The 26,332-nt window shown below is 42.2% G+C and overlaps 3 protein-coding genes across 5 annotated transcripts; 2 read left to right on the forward strand and 1 right to left on the reverse strand.

Annotated features, from left to right (window-relative positions):
* The first annotated feature begins 453 nt into the window (after nt 1-453).
* Nucleotides 454-2,669, forward strand: LOC121185482 (transmembrane protein 244-like). The gene is made up of 6 exons (XM_041043656.1): nt 454-489; nt 894-979; nt 2,050-2,123; nt 2,214-2,339; nt 2,432-2,476; nt 2,575-2,669. The coding sequence occupies exons 1-6, from the start codon at nt 457-459 to the stop codon at nt 2,667-2,669; spliced, it is 459 nt and encodes a 152-aa protein (XP_040899590.1). The 5' UTR covers nt 454-456.
* Nucleotides 1,636-6,958, reverse strand: sgk2b (serum/glucocorticoid regulated kinase 2b). The gene is made up of 12 exons (XM_041043655.1): nt 6,746-6,958; nt 6,358-6,433; nt 6,175-6,244; nt 6,031-6,056; nt 5,405-5,462; nt 5,231-5,314; nt 5,015-5,146; nt 4,693-4,805; nt 4,091-4,310; nt 3,844-3,999; nt 3,666-3,755; nt 1,636-3,566 (listed from the first exon to the last, which is right to left on the reverse strand). The coding sequence occupies exons 1-12, from the start codon at nt 6,810-6,812 to the stop codon at nt 3,405-3,407; spliced, it is 1,254 nt and encodes a 417-aa protein (XP_040899589.1). The 5' UTR covers nt 6,813-6,958; the 3' UTR covers nt 1,636-3,404.
* Nucleotides 6,959-7,826: 868 nt separating this feature from the next.
* On the forward strand, nt 7,827-25,249 carry ptpn3 (protein tyrosine phosphatase non-receptor type 3). 3 transcript variants are annotated; one of them, XM_041043652.1, is made up of 27 exons: nt 11,271-11,427; nt 12,149-12,215; nt 12,858-12,999; nt 13,941-14,075; nt 14,237-14,279; nt 14,479-14,560; nt 15,112-15,156; nt 15,271-15,323; nt 15,520-15,637; nt 15,751-15,838; nt 15,946-16,034; nt 16,114-16,177; nt 16,483-16,685; nt 16,778-16,903; nt 17,418-17,579; nt 18,016-18,109; nt 18,209-18,286; nt 18,427-18,483; nt 19,234-19,390; nt 19,507-19,682; nt 19,983-20,073; nt 20,302-20,363; nt 20,485-20,631; nt 21,350-21,478; nt 22,706-22,851; nt 22,974-23,109; nt 24,574-25,249. In XM_041043652.1, exons 3-27 carry the CDS (start codon nt 12,931-12,933, stop codon nt 24,646-24,648), a joined length of 2,625 nt encoding a protein of 874 aa, XP_040899586.1. In that variant the 5' UTR covers nt 11,271-11,427; nt 12,149-12,215; nt 12,858-12,930; the 3' UTR covers nt 24,649-25,249. The 3 variants fall into 3 exon arrangements, with proteins under 3 accessions (XP_040899588.1, XP_040899586.1, XP_040899587.1); XM_041043653.1 differs by lacking the exon at nt 20,485-20,631; XM_041043654.1 differs by lacking the exons at nt 11,271-11,427; nt 12,149-12,215; nt 12,858-12,999; ... (3 more) ...; nt 15,112-15,156; nt 15,271-15,323 and adding exons at nt 7,827-7,830; nt 7,910-7,916 and having other exon boundaries at nt 15,498-15,637.
* Nucleotides 25,250-26,332: the final 1,083 nt, after the last annotated feature.

Genomic DNA, 26,332 nt, shown 5'->3' on the forward strand with positions numbered 1-26,332 from the left:
GTTAATTTTAAGTATCTTTTGGGTCGCTGCTGGTCCACACACTCATGTTCAACCAAATTATCTCCAGCTAACCTGCAGTGTTCAATCCCTCCCACATAGGGCGTCTATGTTTTTTTTCGGTGATAATAGGCAAGAGATCTCGCCGTTTTCGCCCTATTTCTCCCGGAAATAAATAATACCTGAAGCCAAAATTTGCTATAGTAACCACGACTATGTATTCGGTTGTTGGCTAACAGGTAGATGTAAAGAAAACTCGTTATTTCAGTCAACAAAGGCCGCCCTGATACGAGGTGAAATGAGTTCAGACTCGGCTGCAAAAGCGGCGGCGCTGGTTTGTGCCCTGCGTTTGTCGCTAGATGGCAGGAGAAGTCCAGTTTCAGAGGGATTAACGGGGTCGCACTGCCTGTGCTGCAGCCTGGATTATTTTCTATTCTAACATCAAGTCCAAACCATGAGATGGCATTCAAAGGCAAAGCGGTCGACTCGCAGGTAAGAGGGCGAAACGAAGTGCCATGATTTCGTCTGCACCAAGACGGCTCTGTGGACTCTCGGTCTGTCAGTCGGGACCGTCTGTAGGGAAATCATGTGCGATAAAATGATGAAGAGGATATGACAGGCTAGTGTTGTGTCTGAGGGCTGAAAAATATACGGACACATAATTTGTCTTTCAGTATAATCCAAACTGTATGCAGCAGGTAAGAGTCGATATGTGCCAGCTTATATCTACAGTGCACATCCCTCCCCCCCGCTGCCTGATAGCCTATAATATGTAGGACTGCATACACAGCTCCAGGTTATAGTGTTCGGTAATGCTTTACCTGTTGCCTGCTACTTGACAGATTAGATATCTTATTGTAAAAATAATGACTTGTTCTCTGTCTCTGTTTCCACAGACCGTTCTCCTCAATCTCTTGTTGTGTCTACTCATATTTTACTCTCTTTTCTACATGATTGGGAGTGTGTGCTTCGGTGCCTTCAGGTGTGAATCCCTCACACGCATGCGCACAGCGTACACATGCAAATACAAATTATAGCTCCCCAGTAATAATATCACATAATCATCAGGGTATGGACAACAATGGATCATAATAATGTTTTCAAACACTGCCACAAAAACTGGCTTCCATGTACTGGTGAGATGTGACCAAGTAGTAAAGTATTTAAGTATTTGAGGTATTTGAACAAAACATTTTTCATGTTAACTACATGATGAGAAGATTAAGCACTGTTATATAGATTAAACAAAAGCATGCAAAGTTGTTAAAATGAGAAGTAATTCTTTTTTTTTACAGGTCCTATTATTTCCCACTCATTTTATTAGAATTACCTGGAAAAGTATATGTAATTAAGTATACATTTTAGGAAATCATAGGCAACATTATGAGACAGTGAATATCTGTGTTTAATAACTTGTATTGAGATTAAAAAGGCAATAATATAAGAATAACAGTAGGAATTCAGTCAAAGAATTGGAAGTGTACCAATTGAACAGTGTGCACATTTTTATCATAATTATTACCAAATTACACTGTTATTTCCAGGAACCTTCAGATAAATGTATATTTACATGTCAGTTCCTTTCAAAGACAATTGGTAGTACTGTTTTGTTTTTGTTTTTTTGTTTGTTTTTTTTACTGAATTGGCAAAACATGGTGTGTAGTCTGCGGTTTATGGGTATTTGGAGATGATGAGATATATACACAGTGCTCACAGAGCAGCAGCAACAGGGGTCAATAGGAGTCCAACAGTTTATTTTTGCCACAGGGCCCCATTACCAGGTTAATCTGTCTATAGCAACGCCTTCGCGGCACTGTTTGACTTGATCCAAAACACTGAAAAATAGCTGTGGTGTTTACAACGAAGGGAGATTAAGTTATCTCAAAATAAAAGTCCTCTTTCATGAGTGTTTACATTACTTCTCCACATCCTGTGGGCTATACTGATCCCATGTAGATAATATAAGAGCTGAGATACACTTACACCTAACACTAACTGCACTTTCATTAAATTGCTGGTCTGCACCAATTACAGTCATTTCTCCTCATTTAGGTTGGACCACTTTGACGGACTGATTCCATTTGACTTTAAGACCGAACCTGCTGAATCTAACTCCAAATACTTGGGTGAGCATACTCTATGCGGTCAACATGATCAACAGCGAGTGTGAACTTTGTACTAATACTGTATTTTCTTGCTGTATTGGTCTCCATCAGTGAACCTCCTATCCTTGGAGCTCACCTACTTTTGCAGTGGCCTTTTGTTTGCTGCGGTGGTGAGGAGGCGGGTGTGGGACTATGCCCTCACTGTCACACTTCTGCATGTAATAATCACCAGCCTTGGTGAGCAGAAATCTAACAAAGTATTGACCCAGGTTACTCACACAAATTATAGAATGCATTGTGAAATTGCATGTTTTGTTTCCACGTTACAGTAATGTTGGAATTTCCCATGGTGTGGCAGTGGTGGCTGGCTTTAGGTAAAACAAACAGTGACTGGCCCTTTATTTGTAAGTAATTGCATCTAATTTTGTGAGCGGCGGTCTTTCTAATGCTCTACCTTTTTGTTGTCCCATAGGTAGCGGCTTGTTTCTGATGATCTGCAATGGTCAGCTGATAGCTTATTTCACGTGCCAGAGTGACCAGAGCTACTCCTCCTTCAGCATCTACTGACAAGAGAGAAAACTCTGTGAATAGACTGTTTCGTAAACAGTCTTGTGAAGTGGGGTAGAAAGGATCAGACCAGATGCTCTCTTCCTGGAGACACCCATTAGATTCTCCACGGTGATGGGCTTTTTATTTTTTCTGTTTGTCACTAAGAAAAGCCTCCTCGCCATCACACATAAAGTCAGAGCTGGATCCAATTTGTGTTTGCGAGTTGTCAATAGACTGGCATCCTGTTGTTTTCATATAAATGCCACAAGGAGATGTTCTCTGTATTTTGCTAGTGATGCACAATGTCTCTGTCACTATGCAGGACTTTAAGGCAGCCTGTGCAGTATTTTCAGTACCTTTGTAAGCTGTGAATGTAACAGGTAAATGGGAATGCTGCAATACATGTTTGCTGTATATTTTAAAGATATAAATGTTAAGTGTTAAACAATAAAACTGCTTTGAATTAAATTGTTTATTGTTTCATCCCCTTACACATTAAGGTAGCAAGGGCTTGTGAAGTAGTGACCAGCCTATTTCACATTATGAACTGATACCAATGCTTAAAATAACAGTAAGAAAAATATACTTACATAACATTTAGTTAAGTGTAACCAATGAAACATACTGTGTTTTTTAGCTTTAGTGAAAGATAAGATTTTTTGCTCAAGTGTTTAAAAATAGACTTAGATTTAATAATTTATGACATAAAAAATAAATATTTGAACAAACATGCTCCCAGAGGATTTGGTGTTGTTATGAAACCAGCTGTGCTGCCATGTACTCTGCTGGGTTCATGAAGGAGAATCCTGGGAAGGCCTCGCTGGCCCCACCTGCCTGACACCGCTCATTCACGGAGGCAGGGACAGGTTGCTGCGTGAACTCAGGGTCAATGTGGCTGACATCACAGGGACCAGTCTGGAGCAAAGAGAGGAATGAACATGCACTCAGGTAAACTATGCACTGATTAAAAACAGAAAAATAATGCTCTCCGCTTATTTTCTGAGTCACTCGTACCACTTTTGGGATGAACGGGGGTGTCACTCTCCTGGCCAGGAGGTCATCCCAGTTGGTGGAGGCAAAGAAGGCATGTTCCTGCAGCTCCACCTGCAATCACAAGAAAAATTAGGTCCTCTGTGGTTATGTGCGTTTATGTTCATCACAGTTTGCCTCTCTGTTTTGTGTGTGTACTTACAAGGTCACTGCTCTCCCCTAAGCGTTTGGAGACATCCCTCTCCAGCAAGCCCTCTAACAGTGAGCGTGCAGCCTGAGACACTCCACCACGCAGCTGCAGAGGAGCGTGCAGTATATTCTCAAACATCTCTGCTTTGCTGCGGCTGTAAAATGGAGGCTAAGAGGGGGAAAAGGGAAATGGAGTAAGGTGAAGATTCTGAGGATGGTGAGATGATGAAAAGGAAAAAGATTATTTCACCTTTACTTACCAGTCCATAGAGCATCTCAAAAAGCACAGTGCCGAGCCCCCACCAGTCTACTGCTGGACTATACGGATGGCCTTGTAGAACCTCTGGAGCGAGGTACTCAGGAGTCCCACAGAATGTATGCATAATCCCACCTATGGCCACACCTTCTTTACAAAGCCCGAAGTCAGTCAGCATCACATGACCCCCACTGTCCAGCAGGATGTTCTCTGGTTTGAGGTCTCTGGCAGAGAAACAGATGAGACAAGACAAGAGACTTGGTTTAGTCTATGAGTTCCTGCAAGAACTTCTATTAACTGATCTTGCTGTTGTTTTTGTTTCAGTTTCCACTTGTTTCACATTTGCTTTTTTTCTTTACTCTTTATTTTTTAATGTGCTGCTGGAGGACATTGGTGGCTGGTGGTATTTTTGTGATGACATTTTCTAAGCAGTGCTCTCACAGAGAACATTTCATAGGGATTTCCCTGCATAAATAAATTAAACATGCAGAGCCTGTTTAAATCAAACATGAGCAAAGAAAGTGAGCAAGCCGTGAGCCAAGGAAAACACGGAAGACTGTCGCTGCTGCGGCTTGTCTATATTCTTGTAAATGTGTGTATATGTACCTGTAAACAATGTCGAGAGAGTGGAGGTAGCCCAGCGCCATGGCCATCTCTGCAGCGTAGAAAGCAGATCTGGGTTCAGGAAATGACCCCTCTCTCTGGAGGTGGTAGAAAAGCTGAGGACAAACGGATGACTGGTCAAACACACTGATTTCATAAAAGACAATGAAATTCACAGCAGAACTGCAGAGAGAGTGGTTAGATAACAGTCTTTCTTGAATATTCATTTTCATAAAAGTAATGGCTGTAGGCAAACGTTACAGTCATTCCTATAAGTTTTAACCATGACACAGATGACAGAGAGAGGTCATTTTCATGCACATACCTCCCCTCCATTAACGTAGTCCAGGACGAAGTAGAGCATATTTGGTGTCTGGAAAGAGAAGTGGAGTCCCACCAGGAATGGATGTTGCAGTCCTTTCAGCAGTACGCTCCTCTCAACCATCACGTGCTTCTGCTGCAGAGACACAGCAGATACAGTGAGCAGATAGACAGATAGACAGATTAGATAGATAGATAGATAGATGGGTAGATAGATTACCTCTTTCCTTTTGACAATCATCTGTTTCTGTAGCACTTTCACAGCATAGTAGCCTCCTTGTTTTCTATGCCTTGCGAGCAGCACCTGTAAAAGTTTGAAATAGGACATTCAATGTCCCAGCACCAAAGTCAGAAGAAAAAACACAGAAATTTACAAGGATAGAAAAATTCCTACCTTTCCAAAGCTTCCTCTGCCAATAACTTTAAGGTAATCAAAGTCTGATGGCTTCATCCTGTTTAATACAACAATAGGGAAAACTCAGAGTGTGATACAAAGGCTGTTAATGCTGCAAAGGTCAGAAATATGATATAGAAAAATACATAGTGAATTTTTCTTGTCCACATAACTATATGGCTACTTCGTGCAGTGGTTTCCAGTCCCCAAAAGGCCCCTATATTTATGTTTAGGGGGGCAAAAGGTGATTGAAATACCAAACACTTTTAAGGCTCGAAGAATATTTCAAGTAAAACCATCTAAAACTGAAACCATCACATATGTTGAGGGGTCACAAGCCCAGAAGGTAAGAGGATCACCTAGGGGACCATCCCAGGGACACACTTTCTGGTCATATCATCAAGTCAAAAATAATTTATCAACTTTTACACTAACTGCATACAGCAAAACAGTCAATGTTATATTCAGTAGAGATAAATTCTATCCTCTTTATAACTATTTTTAGGGTGTTACCCAATAGACTGTTACAGAGACAGAGAGCTGCTCTGTAATGTGAAGCAAAACAGCAGAATTTTGCTTGTGTCATGAAATATTTCTGGGTGTCAGAGACGTGGGAAATGACTTACTGAGAGGTTTCTGTGTTCACTGATCTCTGGGGAGAGAAAAGACACAGAGGGACAGGGACGGTCAGGAGGTCAGATTTAGTTTCATCTCTGTCAACACTCAGCTCAGCACGGTCTTAAAAAAAAAAAACTCCTCTCTGTGCTCACCACAGCTCTTTTCTCGTTCTTCTCTTTTCTCAGCCTGCTCTGCCGCCGCAGGATTTTCTGGGTGTCCAAGCTTCAATCAAGAGGTCAAATACAGGACATGTTGAGGTTTTTATTGTTTGTTTGTTTGTTTTTCATGAACTTGACCACAAAGTAAAAAGCTGTACACATTTTTTTCTAGCTTACTGTTGGCAAAGTTGTTGACTGGAGACAAGTTTGTGTAAGAAGTCACTGAAGCCAACTTTCTTCCCCTTGAGCAGAGCTGTAAGACACACAGGGGGTTAGTAGCTGAACAGCTGGATACACTCAGCAGGTCAGCAGCATGAGCACACTTTAATGAAGTTATGTAACTCCTGAAACAAACTTTCGGGCTTTGTTTTGATTTTATTAAAAATTATTTCAAAACCAGTAAGCCTTGATAAATACTTTTAAACTCATTTTGTCTCTTGTAGCAGGCTTGTTGGGAGTAAACCATTACTTTTCTTTGTATCTGTCAATGGCGAATGATTCATTAGCTAACAGTTAACGGTTACCCAACGTATATAAAAAAAAAATACTGGTATTTGAACCTTACCTGAGAAAAACGACACAAGCCCTCTCATTTTGGCATAGGTCATCGGCCGGTCTTGAGTCACGGTCATCTGGATGAAGACTGACTGACCGAGCGTTTTTCTGAAGATTTAAAAACGACGAGGACTGGCCGTTAACAGAGAAGACGGGCTGTCCCGCAGCGGAACCGTCCTGCTTGTCCCACACCGTCCGTGCCCTGCTGCTCAGTTAAAGACCGTTGACGTAAAACACGCCGAGTACGGGCAATGAGGCGTTTAAGTACCCTCGGAAAAGTTCCCATGGGTCTGTGTGCGCTCACAACCGACCATGCGTTCTCACCATAGACTGTATAAGACAGGTTCTCACTACAACCCCGACATCCTTCAATTTTCCATGTCAGCATCTGGGACAGAATCTGGGACAGTCAACCGTCCTACTGAGCTGCGTCCAGGAGGAGAACAAGGAAGCAGAATCAACACCTAATGGGAATTTGGAAATGGCTATATTTCACACATACCACTTTCAGATAAGGCATCATTTATCTAGGGTTTAAAATCTGCTTTTAATGATTTAATTAATGGTCAATAAATTATTTACTAATGTTTTATAGATCAGTTATAATCCATTCACGAGAATACCTTTTAGGTTTGACATGTATCAGGTGGAACATGGAACCCAGTGTCTAGTGTCTGAACTTAGTGTCTTCATTCACGTTTTAAAGACTTCTCCTTGACCTATTGTGGCTTCAAAGGAGTGACCAAAAAGTGACCAAAAGCCCTTTATTAAGTGCTTATTAATTTTGACAACCACAGACTCTATTAACTAATCAAACAGCCAAACAGTCCATTAAACGGGTCTCTCCCTCCTTCAGAAAGTCACACTAGAGGAGGATTTTCTACAATCTTCCACGACTCTATAAAGCAGTAGTAAATGATGTATCAGCCCTGGATAAATCCATTAATTACAGCTCACAACCCCTTATAAAAGGTGAAGTTGATTTTTGACAGGACCAGAGTAATGAAAAGCACCACTGCCAGATGTGGAATTTATTTTAGCACAGTCACAAGACCTCTACCTTGTGTGACCTTGTGACCTTGGTGTGACTGAAGTGTAGTCAGTGAGCAGCTGTACTTAGGACAACTTGAAAAACAACATTTGTATTGGGGCAGTAAGAGGCCTGCAAAATGAGTCAGATGGTCAGTCAAAAGAGAGGAGTCGGAAGGTGAAAAGTGGGGTCCCTGAACGCCCGGCAAGTTGTAAAATACTTCAGTTCTTGAGGAAAAGGAACTGTTGGCACGTGAAGGCAGCATAGTGAGCTCATGCTCCCTTGTGAAAAACGGAACTGGGTGCTCATGAGCTGGCAGTGCCCTGTGACCGCGGCCGACTAAGTAACCCAATTGGCTTTCTTGTCAAGGGAACTTTTTCCATGGCTTTGTAACACACCCGTCTTTATTTCTTTCTTTCTGTATCTGTAGATCTATTTATTACGGGCATGGGTTTCTCCTTACATATTCCAGTCACAGGTGGTTAGAGGGAGGACTGCATACCACCAGTAAGTCTGTGAGTGGGTGGCAACACTGCTATTAGGACATGTATTGAGTTTTTGTGTGTGTGCATGTGTGTGTTTGTGTGTATATATCAGTCCATATGTCCTCTATGTAGAAAAAAAGAAAATATGTCAGCAATTAAACAGAGAGCACATTCACAGACTGTTTTATGTCACTTTTGGGGGGCATTTCATACACACGCCAGCATACATAGAGCGCCAGTATCATTTTCATGAGAGGTGTATTGCAGCATGCATGTTCCTCTTGGAACTAAGGATAGTTAATGGGTCATGGAAACTATACTACATGTGCAAATTCATGACAACATTCCAGCGTATGACAACTCTGTGTATCGGTCTTGCTGTCTCATGTGGGTGCTGCACGCCTGAGAGCCTGTCCACACCATTGCAGACCCACTTTTGAGCTTGTGAAATATGACCAAACTCCTGCAGCATGTCACATACAGCTATAGTAGCTTTTTGTTTCATCTCACAGCAGTTTATACACTCCAGTCATTCTCTGACATTTTAAAATCCAGATCTTTCAGTTGGGGGCTGAATTACATAAGTACAAATTGACATCAACATGTGATTATATAATAAGTGGAAATAGAAAGAGGAACTATCTTGAGTCTGGCACAGTTTGTGGTAAACAAATTCCTCTGAGAGAAATGGAGGGGAACAAAACTTATCTTTTGCATCAGTTGAAAATCAAAGTTTTAGATAATACACACATATGGGAGATTAAAGGAGTGGACGGGCTTTGTCATGAGATAAAATAAGCTTACAAGTTTATAAGGAAGAATAGTCTTAAACTGGAAATGAGCTATAGTAAAGTGCCAGATGAATATGGTGTGAGATCAGAATAAGATGGTGTGAATCAGATAAATGGGACGTGAAGTGCAGATACTGAAATAACGTCAGGTTTGTTCCTGTGTCAATGATGTCTAAATTTGGAGCCATCGGGTTCAGGGCAGAGTTAGTACAGGGTGTCTTGGTTACTGTTGCAGAAAGCTGATCCCCGGACAGCAACAGGGGGAGGTTCCTCCCTGTTACAGTGGTAGCGGTAGAGGAGGGGGGGAACTGGAGCCCCTGTCACCCCAAAGTGAGCCGGCTGCTGCTGGTCTGCCCTGAGAGTGCAAGCTCTTGTCCCATCGCCTTGACGGCATGTGAACTGGTCGTGGCTGGTTTTGCTTCTCCACGCATGTAACAGGTGACGCTGTACGCAGAGCACACATCTCAACAGTCTAACAGCATTCATTAAAGCCACCATACAAACAGCAGAGCAGCCAGTGGTGGAGGAAGTACTCAGTAAAAGTAGTTATACATTAATATAAAAAGTACATAAGTAGAATATGAATATAATTCCTGCATTTAAAATCCTACTGAAGTAAAAGTACAGAAGTATTATTAAAAAATATACTTTAAGTGACAATAGTCTCTTCCTCTTTCACACCAAGATGTGAAGCATCTCCATAAGTTCATGTGATAAATTTGAAGGTGAACTCATCAAAGCAAAGCAAAGAAGAAAACAAATGTTCTAATGTTTTGTAATAATATTTCTAATGTTAGAGCCTCTTAGATCAATATTTCTATCTGTATTAAAGACAGTCAGTCAGTCTGAAAGTGACGGCACGTTTTCATCCTGTTTCATCCTGTTTTCATCATCAGTTTTAATACCAGGGCTATTGTCTCTGTGTACATACTGATTGTGCCATTAAATTTCTTAAATTCTATTATTCTCCTTCTATGTTGCAACAGACTCGACTTGCATTTGTTGGAAACTAATTCACCTTGACTCTGCAAATTAAAGGGCCTGTTTACTTGTGCTTTATTGTGTAATACAGTAATTTGGAAATATCTTTCCTTCCAGAAAATAATTTAAGAAAGAAAAAATGCTTTATAACATAAAAACACTTATGCTTACAGATCAGTAAAAAGGTCATTGTAGGAGTTATTAGCAGTGTCGAATCATTTTCTAATGCAGTAATGTACAGACAGTATGTACAGTAGATTTTCTGTCCTGAATCCACACTCATGACAGCTGCAGTACTTCATCTGTCCTGTAGATGGTGACAGCAAACCAGAGGAGCTCATGAAGACTGACCTTTCTATTTCTCCTCTCTCTGTGGGGATCTTTATCTTCATATAAATGGACAAAACCAGCACCTTGCCACCAGCCCACTGTCAGTGAGTAGCTTTAACCCACCACACCAGTTCAGTATCAAAAAAGGACAAATAACAATTACCCTCCAAGCATTTCTGTACATCTTGTCCTGATTTGAAGCGGATGAACTTCTTTTAACTTGGAAGTGGGTCATGCAAGGGAAGAAAATGGGGTCAAGTCTCCATTCAATAGTTTTCTTTGGGTAGAGCTGAAGCAATTTGTCTTATCCTTGGGTCTTTTGCACTGTTGGTTGGACAAAAAGAGCCACATGGATGAGTATTTTTCACTATTTTCTGACATGTTATAGACTCAAGCAAGTGAAAAAGTAATCAACAGGTTATTTAATGATGAAAATAAGGGTTAGTTGCAGCCCTGCTTTTGATACTAGAATCATATCAGGTGAACATGTTTTAACTTTCATAAACTGTTTGGGTCAGGTTGAATATTTTTCATCACACTAATCTGCATTGTCTAACCTCTCCAAAAGATGGCTTACTTTGGGTAACTGTAACAGAAATGCTGCTTACACGTTAATGCATAGCTAATAATGATAAAAAGGATATATTATATAACACTGTAACAATCACACAGACCATTTTTCCAATCAATACTTTTATTTCTAATACTTTACATACTTTACAATTACATTTTCCTGGTCATATGCTCCTAACATACTTTTACTTAACTAACTTTTTCAATGATGCTTGACTTTTATTTGTAATGGAGTATTTTTATAGTGTGGTATTAGTACTTTCACCGAAGTACGGTGTCTTAGTACTCCTTTGGTTTGCGCGCCGCCCAGAGCGCGCCCCCCACTGGGAGCGCGCGCGGCGGAGGGGCGGGGCCGCGCGGAGTCAGCGGCGCAGGCAGGGATGAGAAACTTGTCCCGGATATTTACCTAACTCTACCTGGCCCTTCCGACGCGCCCCGTCCCGAGGTCTCCACAGCGGACGGTCTGAGGTCTATGATCCGTCTCTGAAGCGGGACGACTGAGGTAGACGCGTCTTCTTTTTTTTCCCTCCTTTAAACCTTCTCTTCCCCAGAAACAGTCACTCTGCCAAGTTGTAGTTACGAGGACCGCCGTGGTTGGTGGAAAAGTTTGCCCGTGTTGTGTTCCTCCTTTTGGGTGTAGCTGTAGAAAACTTAGGGTTGTCAACAGGTTCCTTGTTCGCGCTGTGGCTCAAAGTACAGCTAAATCACAGCAACAGGCTGCGGCTGTCGCAGAGCAAAAATATGGGCCTAATGCGCAGAGATAGGCCCTGGTTATTCATTAAATGAGCGCCTCTGGAGAAACGGTAGAGACGAAGCTCTAGGTTTGAGCTTTGCCTTCCTAAGTGAGTGTTTTTAGATCTTACATTGTTGACTTTTAACTTGTACAGATTAGACAATGGCAGAAAAGTGCTAGTATGTGTTATAAGTATCATAAAAAAAAGTCTGTATCTTTATTTTCTGATCTATAACTGTGAAGTGGGAGCAAACCTCAGCATATTAAAAACAGTTTAGCAAGATGTAAAAACACCCAGTGGAGTCATGGCCTGTGCATCATGATGAATCTGCTTTTAAATGTAACATTTACTTGTTAATTCATCAGAGGCCTGCCTGTGAGAGGCTTATTATGGAAAACCAGTCATCAAACTGGGACCTGCTTTGTTTTAATGTATTCAGAGTGTGTGGCTGTGTTCAAACATTAACTCAAACATTGTGTGTCCTTTCAGACGCAGCAGTGAGGCAGGCTGGCCTGGACCCATTAATCGTTCACCTGGAAATCAACACAGGACACATGTACGTACAGACACCTGGATGCATACGGATGCTCTCACACACACACACACACAAATAAACACACACAAACAAACACACACTAACTCATAGACAGATATTCCCAAAGTCGTGCTACGTTATTGGCTTTGAGTGCATACGTGCATGAATGCTTTAGCTGTGCATATGTGTATTTTGATTAGTGTGTTGCCATTCCAGCGGCTGGTCTGAGATCAGTGGTGGTGCTGTAAATGGGCGTGTTCAGCTCTGAAAATGTTTAACATTCTTATCATTCAGCTGCCTGCGAAAGGCGGAGAGATGCAGAGAGAGAGAGCAGCACAGAGAGAGGGAAGGGACATGTTCAGACCCAGGCCAAATAATAAGGAATTACACAAACACACACACACACTCACACATACACAGTCACTCCTTCGCATTCAAGGCGCATTACTCACTGCAGCCCAATGCTCCATCCAGCACATATATTACTCACCACACAATGTCATCCTGAGGGAGGTGCTTTCATTGGAAGACAACAGTCTGGAAACATCTGACACTGTTTTTGTGGTTGTGTGTGTGTGTGTGTGTGTGTGTGTGTGTGTGTGTGTGTGTGTGTGTGTGTGTGTGTGTGTGTGTGTGTGCGTGTGTGCGTGTGTGTGCTTTCAGGTCCCCTCTCAGTGACGAGCTGAGGGCAGGGTGTTTGTCTTGAGAGGGAGGCAGAGTTACCGTGGTAACAGACATGCCAAAACCGGACCTCCTCTGCCTAGTTCAGCTGTTGGACGGCACTATCGAGACCTTCAGAGTCAGCGTGCGTAACACACATAAACACAAACACACACACACAGTTCCTGTCTGTCGCTGAGGAGATCATATGTTGCTCCTATCTGTCACTGTGCTCTGCTAATGATGGTAATGTCAGAGCGTGACAGACTATTCTTTCCTGTTTGCATTGATCCACGTCTCTCGTTCAACACTTTGACCTTGGTTTCGAAGGACACGCTCACCTCCAGCTGCTCACAGAGCTTGTCACACTCGGGAGCCTTTTACATCAGCAGCCCATCACGCTATACGTAGCCCCGACGAGCATAAGCACACGTGCAGAAACACGGTCACAGTAAGGCTCTTTCAGCTGTGCAGCATCTTTATGTGAACAGTGGGAGAGCAGGGAGGGGGCCGTGGTTGTAACATGCGGAGAAATTACAATATTAAACTCATCATTACTCTCTTTACGGGGCGTCTGTCTTTCTCTGTGTCTTTAGACAAGCTTCATTGTTTTCTTTTGGGTTTTTTTTTGTGGATTTACACTGAAAAAGAACATTTTTTTTTTAAAGGGCGACAAGGCCACTTTCTTCTGATCTTCACCGTGATTTTGTGCCCCCACACGTCAAAAAATTCTTGTGTTTAGTGCCGCAAGAACACAGCCTTCGCCACAATTTACAGTAAACACGGTCTACTTGTGACGTGAATATTGTTCCAGGAACAGAAAGTGGAGAGGAGATCGGGGGGAAAATGCAGATGAGCTGCGGGTTATCCCTCAGAGTGATTAATAAAACGATGAATGGTGAAATCACAGGGTGTTGTGCTGCCGATAGTCTTTTGGGAAAAAAAGCTAAATAAATATCCCTATCTATACATTAAGCACTATTGCAACATATGGCATGATATAATTACATGTACAAATAACCAACTGTTTAATGTCACCCGCAGTTTTGGCTGGTGCTAATGTCGTTTGTTGTTTCCATCTTTCAGAAGCAGGATGAAGGTGTGGTTCTTTTGGACCTAGTATGTGACCACCTGGGCCTGCAGGAGAGGCAGCTCTTCAGTCTGCAGATCAGAGAATCCAGCACAGCCATCGCCTCTACCACAGCCAACACACACTCTCCCGTGAGCTCACTGTTCATCTGCTGCACATTGGGGATGAGATTGTAATGCATCGCACTCACTGATTGCTGTTTAGACAATGATAACCACAGGGTATACTTACATTAATGCTTTTTTTTTTAGCCCCTGTTAGCCATTATACTTAATGAATTTCTTTCTCTCAGAGATGGTTGGAGCCTGAGAAACCCTTGAAGAAGCAGATAAAAGGTATCTGACTCCAGAGTGTTTACTGTCTTTAAAATTACCTTTCTAGTCAAATACATTTTTTACATATTTTCTATTTTGCATTTGATTTGAATACATAACTACAGAGGAGGTGTAAGAAGGAAGAGGAGCAGTAGAAGATTGAGGTGAACTTGTAGCCACAGATATATGTCATGTTTGACAAGATGACATTTCTCTGCAGGTCTTGTATCTCCCTTTTATCTGAACTTCAGAGTACGATTCTTCATCTCTGATCCCAACACTCTGCAGCATGAACAGACAAGGTGAGTGTGTGTGAATCCTTGTTTTATAGCAGACACATATAACTGTGTATTGATCTGGAAGAGTTGTATGACACAGAAAAGTCCTTTTCGTTGGGGTTATGAATAAAAATGAAGGATTTACTTGTTGGTGTCTTATTTTTTAGGGCACCATCAATGTTTTGGCTCGCTCCTAAGCCGAATAAATAATTTTCCTGTTTTTGTGATATAGTGGCAGCTCTAAATCAAAGTTAGACAAGCAGCTCTGTGAGGCTGCCACCTTTGTGTAATATTTTAACTACGAGTTTCCGGCTTGTATATAACGCTCACATCATCATCTAAGTTGTAATTGCAACAGGGAAGCACAGATTTTTCTGAAAGCAGCAGTGTATCCGACTTGACCTTAGTGACGTGAACGCTTGCAAGTCATCCACATGGGAATCATCAATTTAACTGTGCTGCTTCTAGCATGGCTTAAAACACCAACATGCCAAATGACTTTAAAGATATTTATGCATGACATTCACAATACGGGTTTGTTGGACGGTAAAGTTCCCCTTGTCTTGTCCCTGCAGACACCTGTACTTCCTCCAGATCAGGAGTGACATTAGAGAAGGACGGTTAGTAACACACACGACACAACAGAAAAACAAGCCCAAACACAACTGCCCGCCCCCCTTGTGCACAGTTTGTGTTGAGCTGTTACAATATGTAATCATGGTGTATGATTGCAGGTTGCAATGCCCGCTGAGTGCAGCTGTAGTGTTGGCCTCTTACGCTGTGCAGTGTAAGTCCCATCTCTTCCTAGAGAAACGAATGATTAATGACTTAATAATAACCGTGTGAGTAATTACTCCTGTTGAGGACGCTCTCAATAAGCAGCAGCTATCTTACGGCACCCCAGATGTCAGTGTGTGTGTATGTTGTGGATCGGGTTATGTCTTTCCCTGTGGCCGCTCAGTGTCTCTTTCCATCATCTGTAGCGGAGATGGGGGATCACTGTCCGTCCCGACTCCCTGGCTACCTCTCAAAGTGCCACTTTATCCCCGAACAAGATGAGGACTTTCTGTGTAAAGTGGAGGATCTGCATCCACAGCACAAGTAATTCAGTTTATTGAATCGAGCTGCTCACTGAAAAACAGCCGCTTTGTTGTGCAGTTGGTTCCTGTTGCTGCGCGTGACCTGTGTGTACGTGTGTGTGTGTGTGTTCCCAGGGGGCTGAAGCAGAGCGAGGCCGAGTTGTGTTTCCTCAACACAGCACGAACGCTTGAGTTGTATGGAGTGGAGCTGCATGCTGCCATGGTAGCGTTGTTCATATTCTATATAGTGCTTTATTTTAATTTCCTCTGCATCCTCTCGATTCATCTTTCGATTCATCTATGACACTTTTTGCCATTCCCTCATCTCAGGACATCAACAATGCCTCTCTGATGGTGGGTTTGGCCTCAAGTGGTGTTGCAGTATTCTGTAATATGATTTGCTCCAGTTTCTTCCCCTGGTGAGTGATGAAGCTGCTAATTAGACGGCCAGTTCTTGTATTTTCTGAGGCTCTATCTAATTGTATTCTCCTGATGCAGGGGGAATATAATCAAGATTTCGTTTAAGAGGAAACGTTTTCTTATACATCTGAAACGTAAACACGTGAGTAGTTAAAGATCTGCTAAGGACAAATGCTTGCTTTTAATTGCTATACTCACTTTTTTTATAGTGAGTTGTGTGTCTGTTTTCTTTGTGGGACCTGGGGATTTATGCACAGCGCTTTCATTCTTCAAACAAAATTCTATATGTGACAAGTTATAAATATTTTTTTATATTTTAATTACTTAATTGATCCCTCCTGGGGAAATTACTCTCTGCATTATCTCCACACCAAGTGAACGAAACACACACGCTGGGGCTGGGGGCTCACGATGCATTGGAAAGAATCTAATGTCTGTATGTTGTAGGGGGAGACCCAGGACTGTGAGGTGTCTCTGATTCTGCCCTGCCCCAAAAGCTGTAAGAACCTGTGGAGGTCCTGTGTGGATCATCACTCCTTCTTCTGCTCTAACCGGACCACCAGGAGCCCCAAATGGAACAACAGCGCAGTTCAGTCTTACACAAAGCTGATAACACAGCACCTGGGCCTCGGCAACAGTAAAACCGAGAGGTGAACCTCCACCTGTACTTTTGTCTTCACACATTCTTGTCATAAATACTGAACTTTTGCACATTTTCTGTCTTTCCCCTCTTAAATCACAGTGGTCCAGTGTACCAGAAGGTGGTAGGAGGGATGGTGTGGAACCCGGTCCTGCGGAGGTCGATTTCATCAGAGCATCTCGAGACCAAGAGTCTGCCCTCCCGATCGCCCCCAACCACCCCAAACTGGTATGACCTGCAGCTTTAAAACCAAACTATGAAGCTGTAAAAGGCTAAAAGGCTGCAGCTGTTCTCAGAAATGAATCAATCATCATTTTCCCTCTCTTGGAGTCAGATCGTATACAGTCATTTCACAAAATCTTATCCTCACCTGGTTCTGAGTAAAACCAGGGAATTGGTAATTTTAGTTTTCTTTCTAAGGTATTTAAAAGAAATCTTATTCTTATTATTGTTAGATCTTAAATGTTTTTTCTAATCTTCCACAAGCAGTGACATTAGTTATGAAATATTTTTATGTAGGATTTTAGCAAACAAACATCTGGAACAAATTTTTGCTTATCCTTATCCTGGTCATTCTTGATGACATTTGTTAATTTATGATGATTATTTCCATATATGGATGGGAACCATTAAGAAAAATGTAATGTAAATGTGAATAAATTCTTAGGCCTCATTATCCCTACTGGTTTATCTTGGTGAGTCAGCGGAAACCTTGACAACTGTTGTGTTGCCTCTCTGGCAGGCGAAGTCCTCGAGTTCGTCACGGCATCCGTAAACCCCGTCCATCCTCGGTGGAGCTGACCAATGATCTGAAAGACATGTCGGAGGGAGAGGATGTCTTCTACACTTACAGGGCGTCTGTGAGCAGCAGCAAGGACAGCGAGGGGGACACTTCACCACATCAGTTAGTATCAGTTACAACAGAAACTGAGTATTTCTACTTCACAGCCAAAACTCTCGATCTCTCTCTCAAGTCAGCAGACTTTGGTGGGAGGACACATTAGTAGAGAGTTTAATCATTTTTATGTTGAAATTGCTTAGTATTAGTGTTTGAGTTGAAAAAGCTGTGATTAGATTACTGTATTAATGTCTCACCGAAATGTAAGAGGTGAAAGTTTTAGCTGGTGACTGTCTATACAAGTGATATGACAACTGTTGCCGCCACATTTACTTCGATTTAGCCAATTATCTTTAGTTTTGTGATTTGCATTTTTGTAAAACATGGCTATAAAATGATTAAAAGATGTGAATATTCAGAAATATACTATAATCACATACATGAAAGTCACGTATTAAAGCTATAAATCAGAAAAAAAAACAAAATATTTCATCTCTTTCAGCCTTTCTGGCACTTATAACCGAGCGCCAGCTGAGGCTCTGTTCCAGACTGATGACAGTATAGGAGAGGAGGAAGGCTTACAGCACTACGACAAGGTCTGTGATCTTATCATCAGCTCTAAATGAGTGTGTTCCTGGGTATCCATTCATGTATGTGGATGCAGGTGTTAATTCAGAGGACTTGTGTCTATGCAGGGTGCTCTCAGTGACGGTGACTTGATGCTAATACGTATTGCCCCCGACAGCGAGGGCAAGTTCGGCTTCAACGTTAAAGTGGGTCTCTCTCTTAGCTACATCACACAAGGGAAAGTTTAACGTTGTTTTTTTATTAAAAAATTATTTATTTATACACATTATGTTTGTGTTGTCAGTACTCAACTCTGTCTCCATGCAATTTCCTAACTCTTCCCTAGGGTGGGGTGGATCAGAAGATGCCTCTGGCCATATCCCACGTTAAACCAGACTCTCCGGTAAGAAGGGACTCAGATGTGTTTTTGTTTTGTCGTTCTGGTGTCTGGTCTTGGCTGTGTCGAAATAACTATGATGAAATGTAAGCAGAGTATGGGCTGATGCAAAGATATTTAGCCAAATGTCCTAAACTGAGAAGAGCTGCAACGATTAGCTGATGAATTGATTAGATGCTCAAATATAATGGGTGACTCTCTTGATTTCTTTTTTTTTATTCCTCCGGTTTCAACATCTTAAATGTGAGTATTTGATGCTTCAACTTCAGATCTTTGGGCGTTGGTCTCACCAATCAAACAATTTGAAGCTGTAACTTTTGGCTTCAGGAAAACCGTGGAATTTTTCACTATTTCTAGATTTCCAGACTTTGTTTTTTTCTTTTAACTGAAGGATTAGTCAATTAATTAAGACAGATCAATTGATAATGAAGATAACTGTTAGTACAGTATATATTTTTGAACCCGATACTGATATTGATATTTGGGAGGATAAAAATCTTGATACAGATTTCTTAAACTTGTTGTTGCTTTGAATGTGACCAAGATACATACTAAGTACAACATTTTACTGTTGAAAAATCAACTTGTCAGTTATTTCTGGACGAACTGCATTATTGAGACACTGTCTCTAAATGTCCTACTATGTAGTTTGTCATTTCTGTTCTGTGATTTCTTGTTATTTATCAGCTGACATATACAGAGGTGAGATACAGAGGTGTGTATGTCAGGTTTTAAATGACCGTGCGTTGATTGTAGGCAGGTCGATGTGAGCCCAAACTCCTGGAGGGAGACCTGGTGGTCCTCATCAACGGTCGAGACATTTCTGAACACACACATGACCAGGTTGTCATGTTCATACGAGCCAGCAGAGAGTCGCACTCCAGAGAACTGGCCCTGCTCATTAGACGTAAAGGTGAGTGTGTAACCAAGAGAGAAAAGTGCTGAAACAGCGCGTGATCCAACTGTGCACCCTGTCTCTCATGTTTCTATGAATATTAACGACAGCCTTGAACTATCCTTGTATTCCAGGTCCTGGCCGGACGGCACCCCTGCTGCAGTTACCTCCCGCCCTCACGCTCACTGGCCAATCGCAGGGAGACAAAGTGCCGTCACCTGGCCAGTCGGAGCGGGTCACGACACTGGAGGAATCGATGAGACAGCTGGAGAGAGGAATACAGTCCGGCACGCTCTGTTTTCATTTTGAGGTATTTAAAATGCAGGTGGGAGCTGAACAGTGGTCAGGTGTTTGACAATGGAACCAAAATACCCATATGGGCGTCTTTACTTTAAGCTGGATTTAGTAGGTCCCACTCAGTTATTTGGGGGGATCATAATGAGCATTTTAAGTGCTGTTTGTGTGACAGATGTTGGCCCTAATCTTCTGTTGAAAACAAAGATGCCGTGACTGGTCTGGAATTTGTAGATTCTGTTTGTGTATGTTCCTGTGTGTGTTTATGCGCGTGTGTGTGTGTGTGTGTGTGTGTTTGCATGCTTGTAATTTCTAGAATTTACACAGGAGGAAGCCCGGTTTGTCACTCGACTGTGCTCGGCTCCCAGAAAACATGGACAAGAATCGATACAAGGATGTTTTGCCTTGTAAGTGCTGTTTATTCTGACTGTCTGTAGGTCGCTGCCCGTTCGCCTCTTCTCTACCACCCTGACTCCCAATCTTAAATACCCTCCACCCCCGGCTCTGGGCTAACTTTCTAATATTGATTTGGACCTCACCGCTATAGCACCTCATGAAATTTAATTGGCTGAGCCTGCGGTGCGTGGACGGCTCTGTTATGACCCCCACACGTTGCTGTCCTGCTCTCTTTTCAGATGACTCTACCAGAGTGGTGCTTCAGGGCCAGGAAGACTACATCAATGCCAGCCACATCACGGTGAGCATCAGTAATATGAACTTGTGTGTCTTGTCCCTGTCTGGCATTTAATGTAAATTCATCCTCTGTGTGTGTGTGTTGTGTGTGTGTATTTGTGTGTATTTATTTGTCTGTCTCTCAGGTGGCGCCTCCGGTGTCTGGTGTATGTTTACGTTATGTTGCGGCTCAGGGTCCATTGCCACAGACCTGCATGCACTTTTGGCAGACTGTTTGGGAGCAGCAGACACACACCATCATCATGCTTACAACTCTGACAGAGAGGGGACGGGTATACATACTTCTACACTTTCATACTTCCATATTGTAAACAGCCACACACACACACACACACATAGGAATGGAAACGAGTAAACAGCAAGGGAAACACTCGAAATTACACAACTCAGTATCAGCCATGCATTAGCGCAGTGATTACCCGCGGCAGCAGATTATTCCATGCTGTTTTACATTTTATTTGATTCATGAAAAGGTTTGGTGGTAATGTTTGCACACAAAAGTAATCAATTAGCGCAGCTGTGAGTAATTATAGGGTTTCACCGTGCACAGAATAGCTAAATGTAATGAGTGAGTGGGATGCCAATGATAAATAATTCGAGGGTGAAGTCACATCCACACAGAAGCAGAGGCAGCAAGATATCAAGGTCTTGTTGAATGAAGATGTCTCTGTCTCCGCTTGCCTGTTGCTTGGTAACCAGATGCTCTCATTAATTGATCATTTTCCTGATATTCGTCAAGTGCCCCGAGTTTCTCTCTACTTGAGGATCACACACACACACACACACACATTGACAATCAGTTCACATCGTCCGCCTGATGAATTGCCTTTGTTCCTCAGACTGCAAAGTGGAACACGCCATGCTGCTGAATATGAGTTTGATTTCATGAGAGCAGCCACAGCTGATGAAGCAGCAGTAACAAATTACGTCCTGACCGGTGAATCATGTGAGAAGTAATGTAATGTGTCGCTGATGTCATACACTTTGCAGACCAAGTGCCACCAGTACTGGCCACATCCCCCGGAAGTGAAGGATTATGGGCACATGCGGGTGAAGTGTCACTCAGAGGAGTGTAACCTGGCGTATGTGACGCGACAGTTCACTCTGACACACACGCAGGTACAGTAGCAAACGGAGCTGCACCAATTAGTTGATTAATTAGTCAACGACTATTTTTACAGTTGACTAATTAAATACAAAATCTAAACATTCTCGTTTAAGTTTGTCAAATGTGAAAAGTAGATGATTTTCCTTGTGTTAATGTTAAAGTGAATTCAATATTTTTGAGCTCTGGACTTTTGGTCAGACAAAACAAAACTCACCTTGGGACATTGTGATGAGTGTTTTCTGATTATAGGCCAAACGATCGATCGATCAATCAAGAAAACAGTGAACACATTTCATATCCACATGAAACACGAGCAAAGCTTGACCACGGTCACACAACATAGATCTTTTGTGTTTGTATGTTTGCAGTGGCATGTACCATGTTTATGCCATATGTCACATAACAGAGCTCACCACACGAAGCAAATAAACTGCAGCCAGCATACAGTCACTTCCGTGCAAGTGGCTCGGTCTGTATATATGCGTGGGTGGGCGTGGGCATTAGTGTGTATTAACCCATTTTTGTGGCACGCCTGTGTGTAGGTGTGGGTGGGCAGGCCAGCGTGTTGAGCGCTGGGCAGGTCTTTCTGAGAAGTTTATCTGACTCAGTCTAAAACACTTCTTATGGTAGATAATCAGATTAAAAGAGTTGTTTTCCACATAAATGTTGATAGTGAGCAGGTAAATAAATAGATGATGTTCAAGGAGGCATGAAGTATGAATGCACACACATGCATACACAGATACTGCTGTGTGGGCCCATCTGTTCCTCTGGCGGAGCGAGTTAATCCCTGCATGGAGTCACAGGCCACATGCCCATTATAAACTCTAAACTCAGCCGTTCCCCTCCCCGCCTTCACCTTTTTTTTTTTTTCCAGCTCTGGCGTTTTCCTCTATCATCTCTCCATCCCACCTGTTTTTCTGTTTTCATCTCTCTGTTTCCCTCTTCACTTCCTAATCTCACTGTCACCTACTGGTCACGTGCTTGTTTTGTTCTCCTCACCTGCTCTGTTTTTCCACTACACCCTCTGTGGTTTTTGTTTTCTCTCATACGAAATAATTTCTGTGTTTGAGTCTGTAGTTCTGCAGTGTTCGTCTCATGTGGGTGATATGTTTCCCAAAAGTTAATTGAAGAGTTGTCATGCAATACTTTTATTATCTCTCATTATCTGTCTCTTTTTGTCATTTCTGTGTTTTTGGACTGAATGTATGTGTATGTGTGTGTGTGTGTGTTCTTAGCGGGGTGAGGAACGTGCAGTCACACACCTGCAGTATGTTGCATGGCCAGACCATGGTGTACCCGATGACCCCTCAGACTTCCTGCTGTTCATCAGCTCGGTCAGGGAGAGAAGAAGAGGCGAAGAGCCACTAATGGTACACTGCAGGTAACACACACACACACATGCTCTCACACCCAGGTTATATTCTAATTGAACACTGCCATCATGTACTATACGTGCCTGTGCTATACACTGAATGCTATGTTTGTTTTGAATTACGTTTTCAGTGCTGGGATTGGACGGACAGGTGTTCTGATCACCATGGAGACGGCGCTGACTCTGTTGGAAGAGGGTCGGCCAGTGTTCCCGCTGGACATTGTCAAAACACTGAGAGATCAGCGAGCCATGATGGTTCAGACCACGGTACAAAGAAACAGAAAAAAGGATTTATGCTTTTTGCCTCAGTGATCATTCTTTCCTTTACTAAATTCTTTATATCATAACAACCTGTAGCTTGACAGATTTCGTAGCTGTCCCCCATTTCCACTGTGTATTTTCTAAATATCTATATATCTTTTAATTATTGCAAGGGCCAGCTGATTTGTCTGTCTACATGTCGTCTAAAACATTATGAGTCATCGTGTTTGCCTCAGGGCGTCAGGTGGAGAAACCTATTTGACCACAGAGAACATTATATGTTCTATGTTGTAGCTGCAGTTACATCCTACAGGCTGTTCAAATGTGTGTATGAATTTAAAAAATAAATAACACGTAGGTTTTTATATTTCATTAGGCACACTGTGACTGGTTAGAAATTTTAGGAATGTGGTTTAATAGAGAGCTTCTGGGAGATTAGAAATGAGTTGCATGCTCAAAGTTTTTCTGAAAATATCATGCAAGTGAGGGGAGAGGAAACTTGCTGTGAAAGTCACTGTGCCCAGAATTACTTTTTAAAGGCCGGTGTCACAGATTTTGACATCTGTAGAGTCCTGTCATCTGTAACCTTCATTAATTCACAGGAACCTGACTGCCACAGTATTATACTGATGAATGATGAGCCAGAGCAGGTTGGAAGCCGTGCTCTGTTGCACCTCCGTGGTAGCTGTCGAGGGAGAGTAAAGTCTTACTCATTGCTTTGATAGGAGGTAGTGCTGGGAATATGGCAGCCCTCCAGTCACATGCCTGCTTCTAGGGCACTGCTGCTACCACTATCACCCTTATTTTGAAAGGAGATCCGGTCCCTTAGGCTTCTTCTCTCTGATGTTTTTGTGCTGATGTGCAGGTTTCCCCTCATATGTTTGTGTCTCAGCAATGGAAACATAGAAACATGCACAGGTAGAGAAGACTGGCGTTATTCTACATTTTTCTTATCGTCAACAAATCCCATGATGCTTTGACTGTATAAATTAAATCTTCAGATATTCAGATAAACTTGGTCCCCTCAGCAAAACTTTGCATGCTAACACACTAAAGTATTCTTAGTCTTGTGTAAAATGCTTGGTAATTTACTAAACCAGCTGGATACCGCAGTTAGTACAAAGTGCATTTTTGGGCGACTGTTTTCATCAGTAACGCTCACTAACACACCAAATGTGTATCGGTCTGTGGCGGGATGGTAGGTGTGGCACTCACTTAGGATAGTCTACAGTATTCATGTCCGTGGTGGTGAAGGAGCATATCACCCTGCACAACAATATGTCTCATTTATGTGTTTTTAATAGTTTTCCGACAACAGTGGAGATCTATTACACAGAGCAATCTGATACATCCAGCTTGGGCCACACAAACAATACGTGTTGTAGGATCGGTTGATTGTTGGTAAAATATAGACTGATTTCCTTTAAAAACAGTAATAACTAATAACGCTTTGTATGTTGTGTGTTTCAGTGTCAGTTCCAGTTTGTGTGTGAGGCCATTCTGCGAGTCTACAAAGAGAAACACGGGGGGTCTACAGCACCTTAATTCAAATCAGCAACAGGACCAGGACAGGGACACTTACCGTTTCAGCCTCATCTCATAGCAAGCAACTTCCACAGAGCTGTAACAGATTAATCTCTGTCATGCCTATGGGACTGGTACACAGACTGGATAATGAGAGAGTAACTAGCTTCAGAGCACAGCTGTCTGTGATCTGTGTTGCCTAGATTCAAAGTGAGTATATGAATCTTAAACTTAGTCAACCGTAGTTTTTGCTGATCATGCATTAAGCTTGTAGGAGCTGTGATCTCCATAGAGACCGACGTAAGACTGACGAGAGCTGCTAATTTCTGTCCACGAGGCCACTCGAGAGTGATGCCTCTACTCATTAAGCTACGCGTGCCTTAGACTGACGCCTCCCAGTGGATGGATCGAACAGGGCAGCAGAGGCAGACAAGGATTGTTGTAATCTGTAGTTTATCTGTGTGTCCAAAGACAAAGAGCAAAGCAGGCTTTAGATCACTACAGCAGATAACTGAAAGGTCATGGTGGTGCAGCACCGCACGCTGTCCACCAGAGGAGCACCAGACCCACTGTTCATCACTCTTAAATTATTAAGACACTAAAATAAACACACTGATTTATACCGACGTGTCCGCTTTGTCATTTCTTCCGAGAGTGATCTTTATAAATTAGATCATTAAAAGAGGAATATGTCACTTCACATATACGGCTTGGTGATGTCTTTTAAGCAACACAAGCCTTTTTCACACTTCCCGCAGAATGAGGCTGCTCACTGGAGCGAAGAGAAGTCTGCTTGTTTAACCTTCAGCTGAGTGCCTCTAAAGCTGGCATCATATCAGTGAAACTATCTCAGCATCACAAATCAGCTCAAACTGTCTGCTTATGACAAAATATTGGCTTAAAGAAAGACGCTGTAACAAAATGTAATATTGCTTTGCAGATTGCAGTGTCCCTGCAGGTTTGTGCTGATGATGTTCTTGTAGGATGTTATGTATAATTCACAATGTCATTACATTTGTGCACCTCTGTGGCTTTTTTCATAAGGATACAGTGAAATGCAGGCATGTAGTGTAGGTAAATACACCCACTAATGTCACTAATACGTGTGAGACAATGGTACAGAATCTCAACACCTCACTCATAAATTAGATAAACCACATCCAGAACCACCAGACTTCTGCAGGAAAACACACATTCGAGAAAAGTTTCACACAGTCAATGCGAAACAAAGCTACCACTGAAAACACAAAGGTCATATTCTCTGTCCCCTGTCCTCATTCCCTGGACCTGGGAGACACCTGTAGAGTCTTATTTTCACGACTTGGGGGGCAGAGACAGGAAAAGCTCCTGAATGTGAAAAATGTCATATAGGATGTGGACTAGTGCAGAAACATATTTATATTTTTCTTACAAATGTGTAAGTGAAAAGATGTATCGGAGGCAATGATAACGTGGATTTCTATGTGGGAGTTTTGCTTTGGCATTTTTCTCTTAGGATTCTATTGTTTCTTTCTTCTTTTTCTCTTTATTAATAAGAAAGCCACTTTGTTTTTTGGTTGACCCCTGGTGGTTCTGTGTGTAGGTGGGTGTAATGGGAAATTGGGAGAGTTTTTGTTTGGAAATATGCTGAGTTTTTTTCGTTTGTTTTTAATTTAACAGTTCTGATGTTGTGTGTGTGAAGCTGTAAAAAATACATATGGCAGTA

This window comes from Toxotes jaculatrix, chromosome 8, assembly GCF_017976425.1.
Source record: "Toxotes jaculatrix isolate fToxJac2 chromosome 8, fToxJac2.pri, whole genome shotgun sequence".
In the NCBI taxonomy this organism is placed as follows: Eukaryota; Metazoa; Chordata; class Actinopteri; family Toxotidae; genus Toxotes; species Toxotes jaculatrix.

Excerpts from the sequence above, each read along its gene's own strand:
- LOC121185482 (XM_041043656.1), top strand. The coding sequence starts at position 457 with ATGGCATTCAAAGGCAAAGCGGTCGACTCGCAG. Across the intron at positions 490-893 it reads GCAAAGCGGTCGACTCGCAG|ACCGTTCTCCTCAATCTCTT; the intron begins GTAAGAGGGCGA and ends CTGTTTCCACAG. Across the intron at positions 2,340-2,431 it reads TGTAATAATCACCAGCCTTG|TAATGTTGGAATTTCCCATG; the intron begins GTGAGCAGAAAT and ends TCCACGTTACAG.
- sgk2b (XM_041043655.1), bottom strand. The coding sequence starts at position 6,812 with ATGACCGTGACTCAAGACCGGCCGATGACCTATGCCAAAATGAGAGGG. Across the intron at positions 6,245-6,357 it reads AGTCAACAACTTTGCCAACA|CTTGGACACCCAGAAAATCC; the intron begins GTAAGCTAGAAA and ends TCTTGATTGAAG. Across the intron at positions 3,756-3,843 it reads TAGGGGAGAGCAGTGACCTT|GTGGAGCTGCAGGAACATGC; the intron begins GTAAGTACACAC and ends TTGTGATTGCAG.
- ptpn3 (XM_041043652.1), top strand. The coding sequence starts at position 12,931 with ATGCCAAAACCGGACCTCCTCTGCCTAGTTCAGCTGTTGGACGGCACT. Across the intron at positions 14,280-14,478 it reads CTTGAAGAAGCAGATAAAAG|GTCTTGTATCTCCCTTTTAT; the intron begins GTATCTGACTCC and ends ATTTCTCTGCAG. Across the intron at positions 19,683-19,982 it reads CGCTCTGTTTTCATTTTGAG|AATTTACACAGGAGGAAGCC; the intron begins GTATTTAAAATG and ends TGTAATTTCTAG.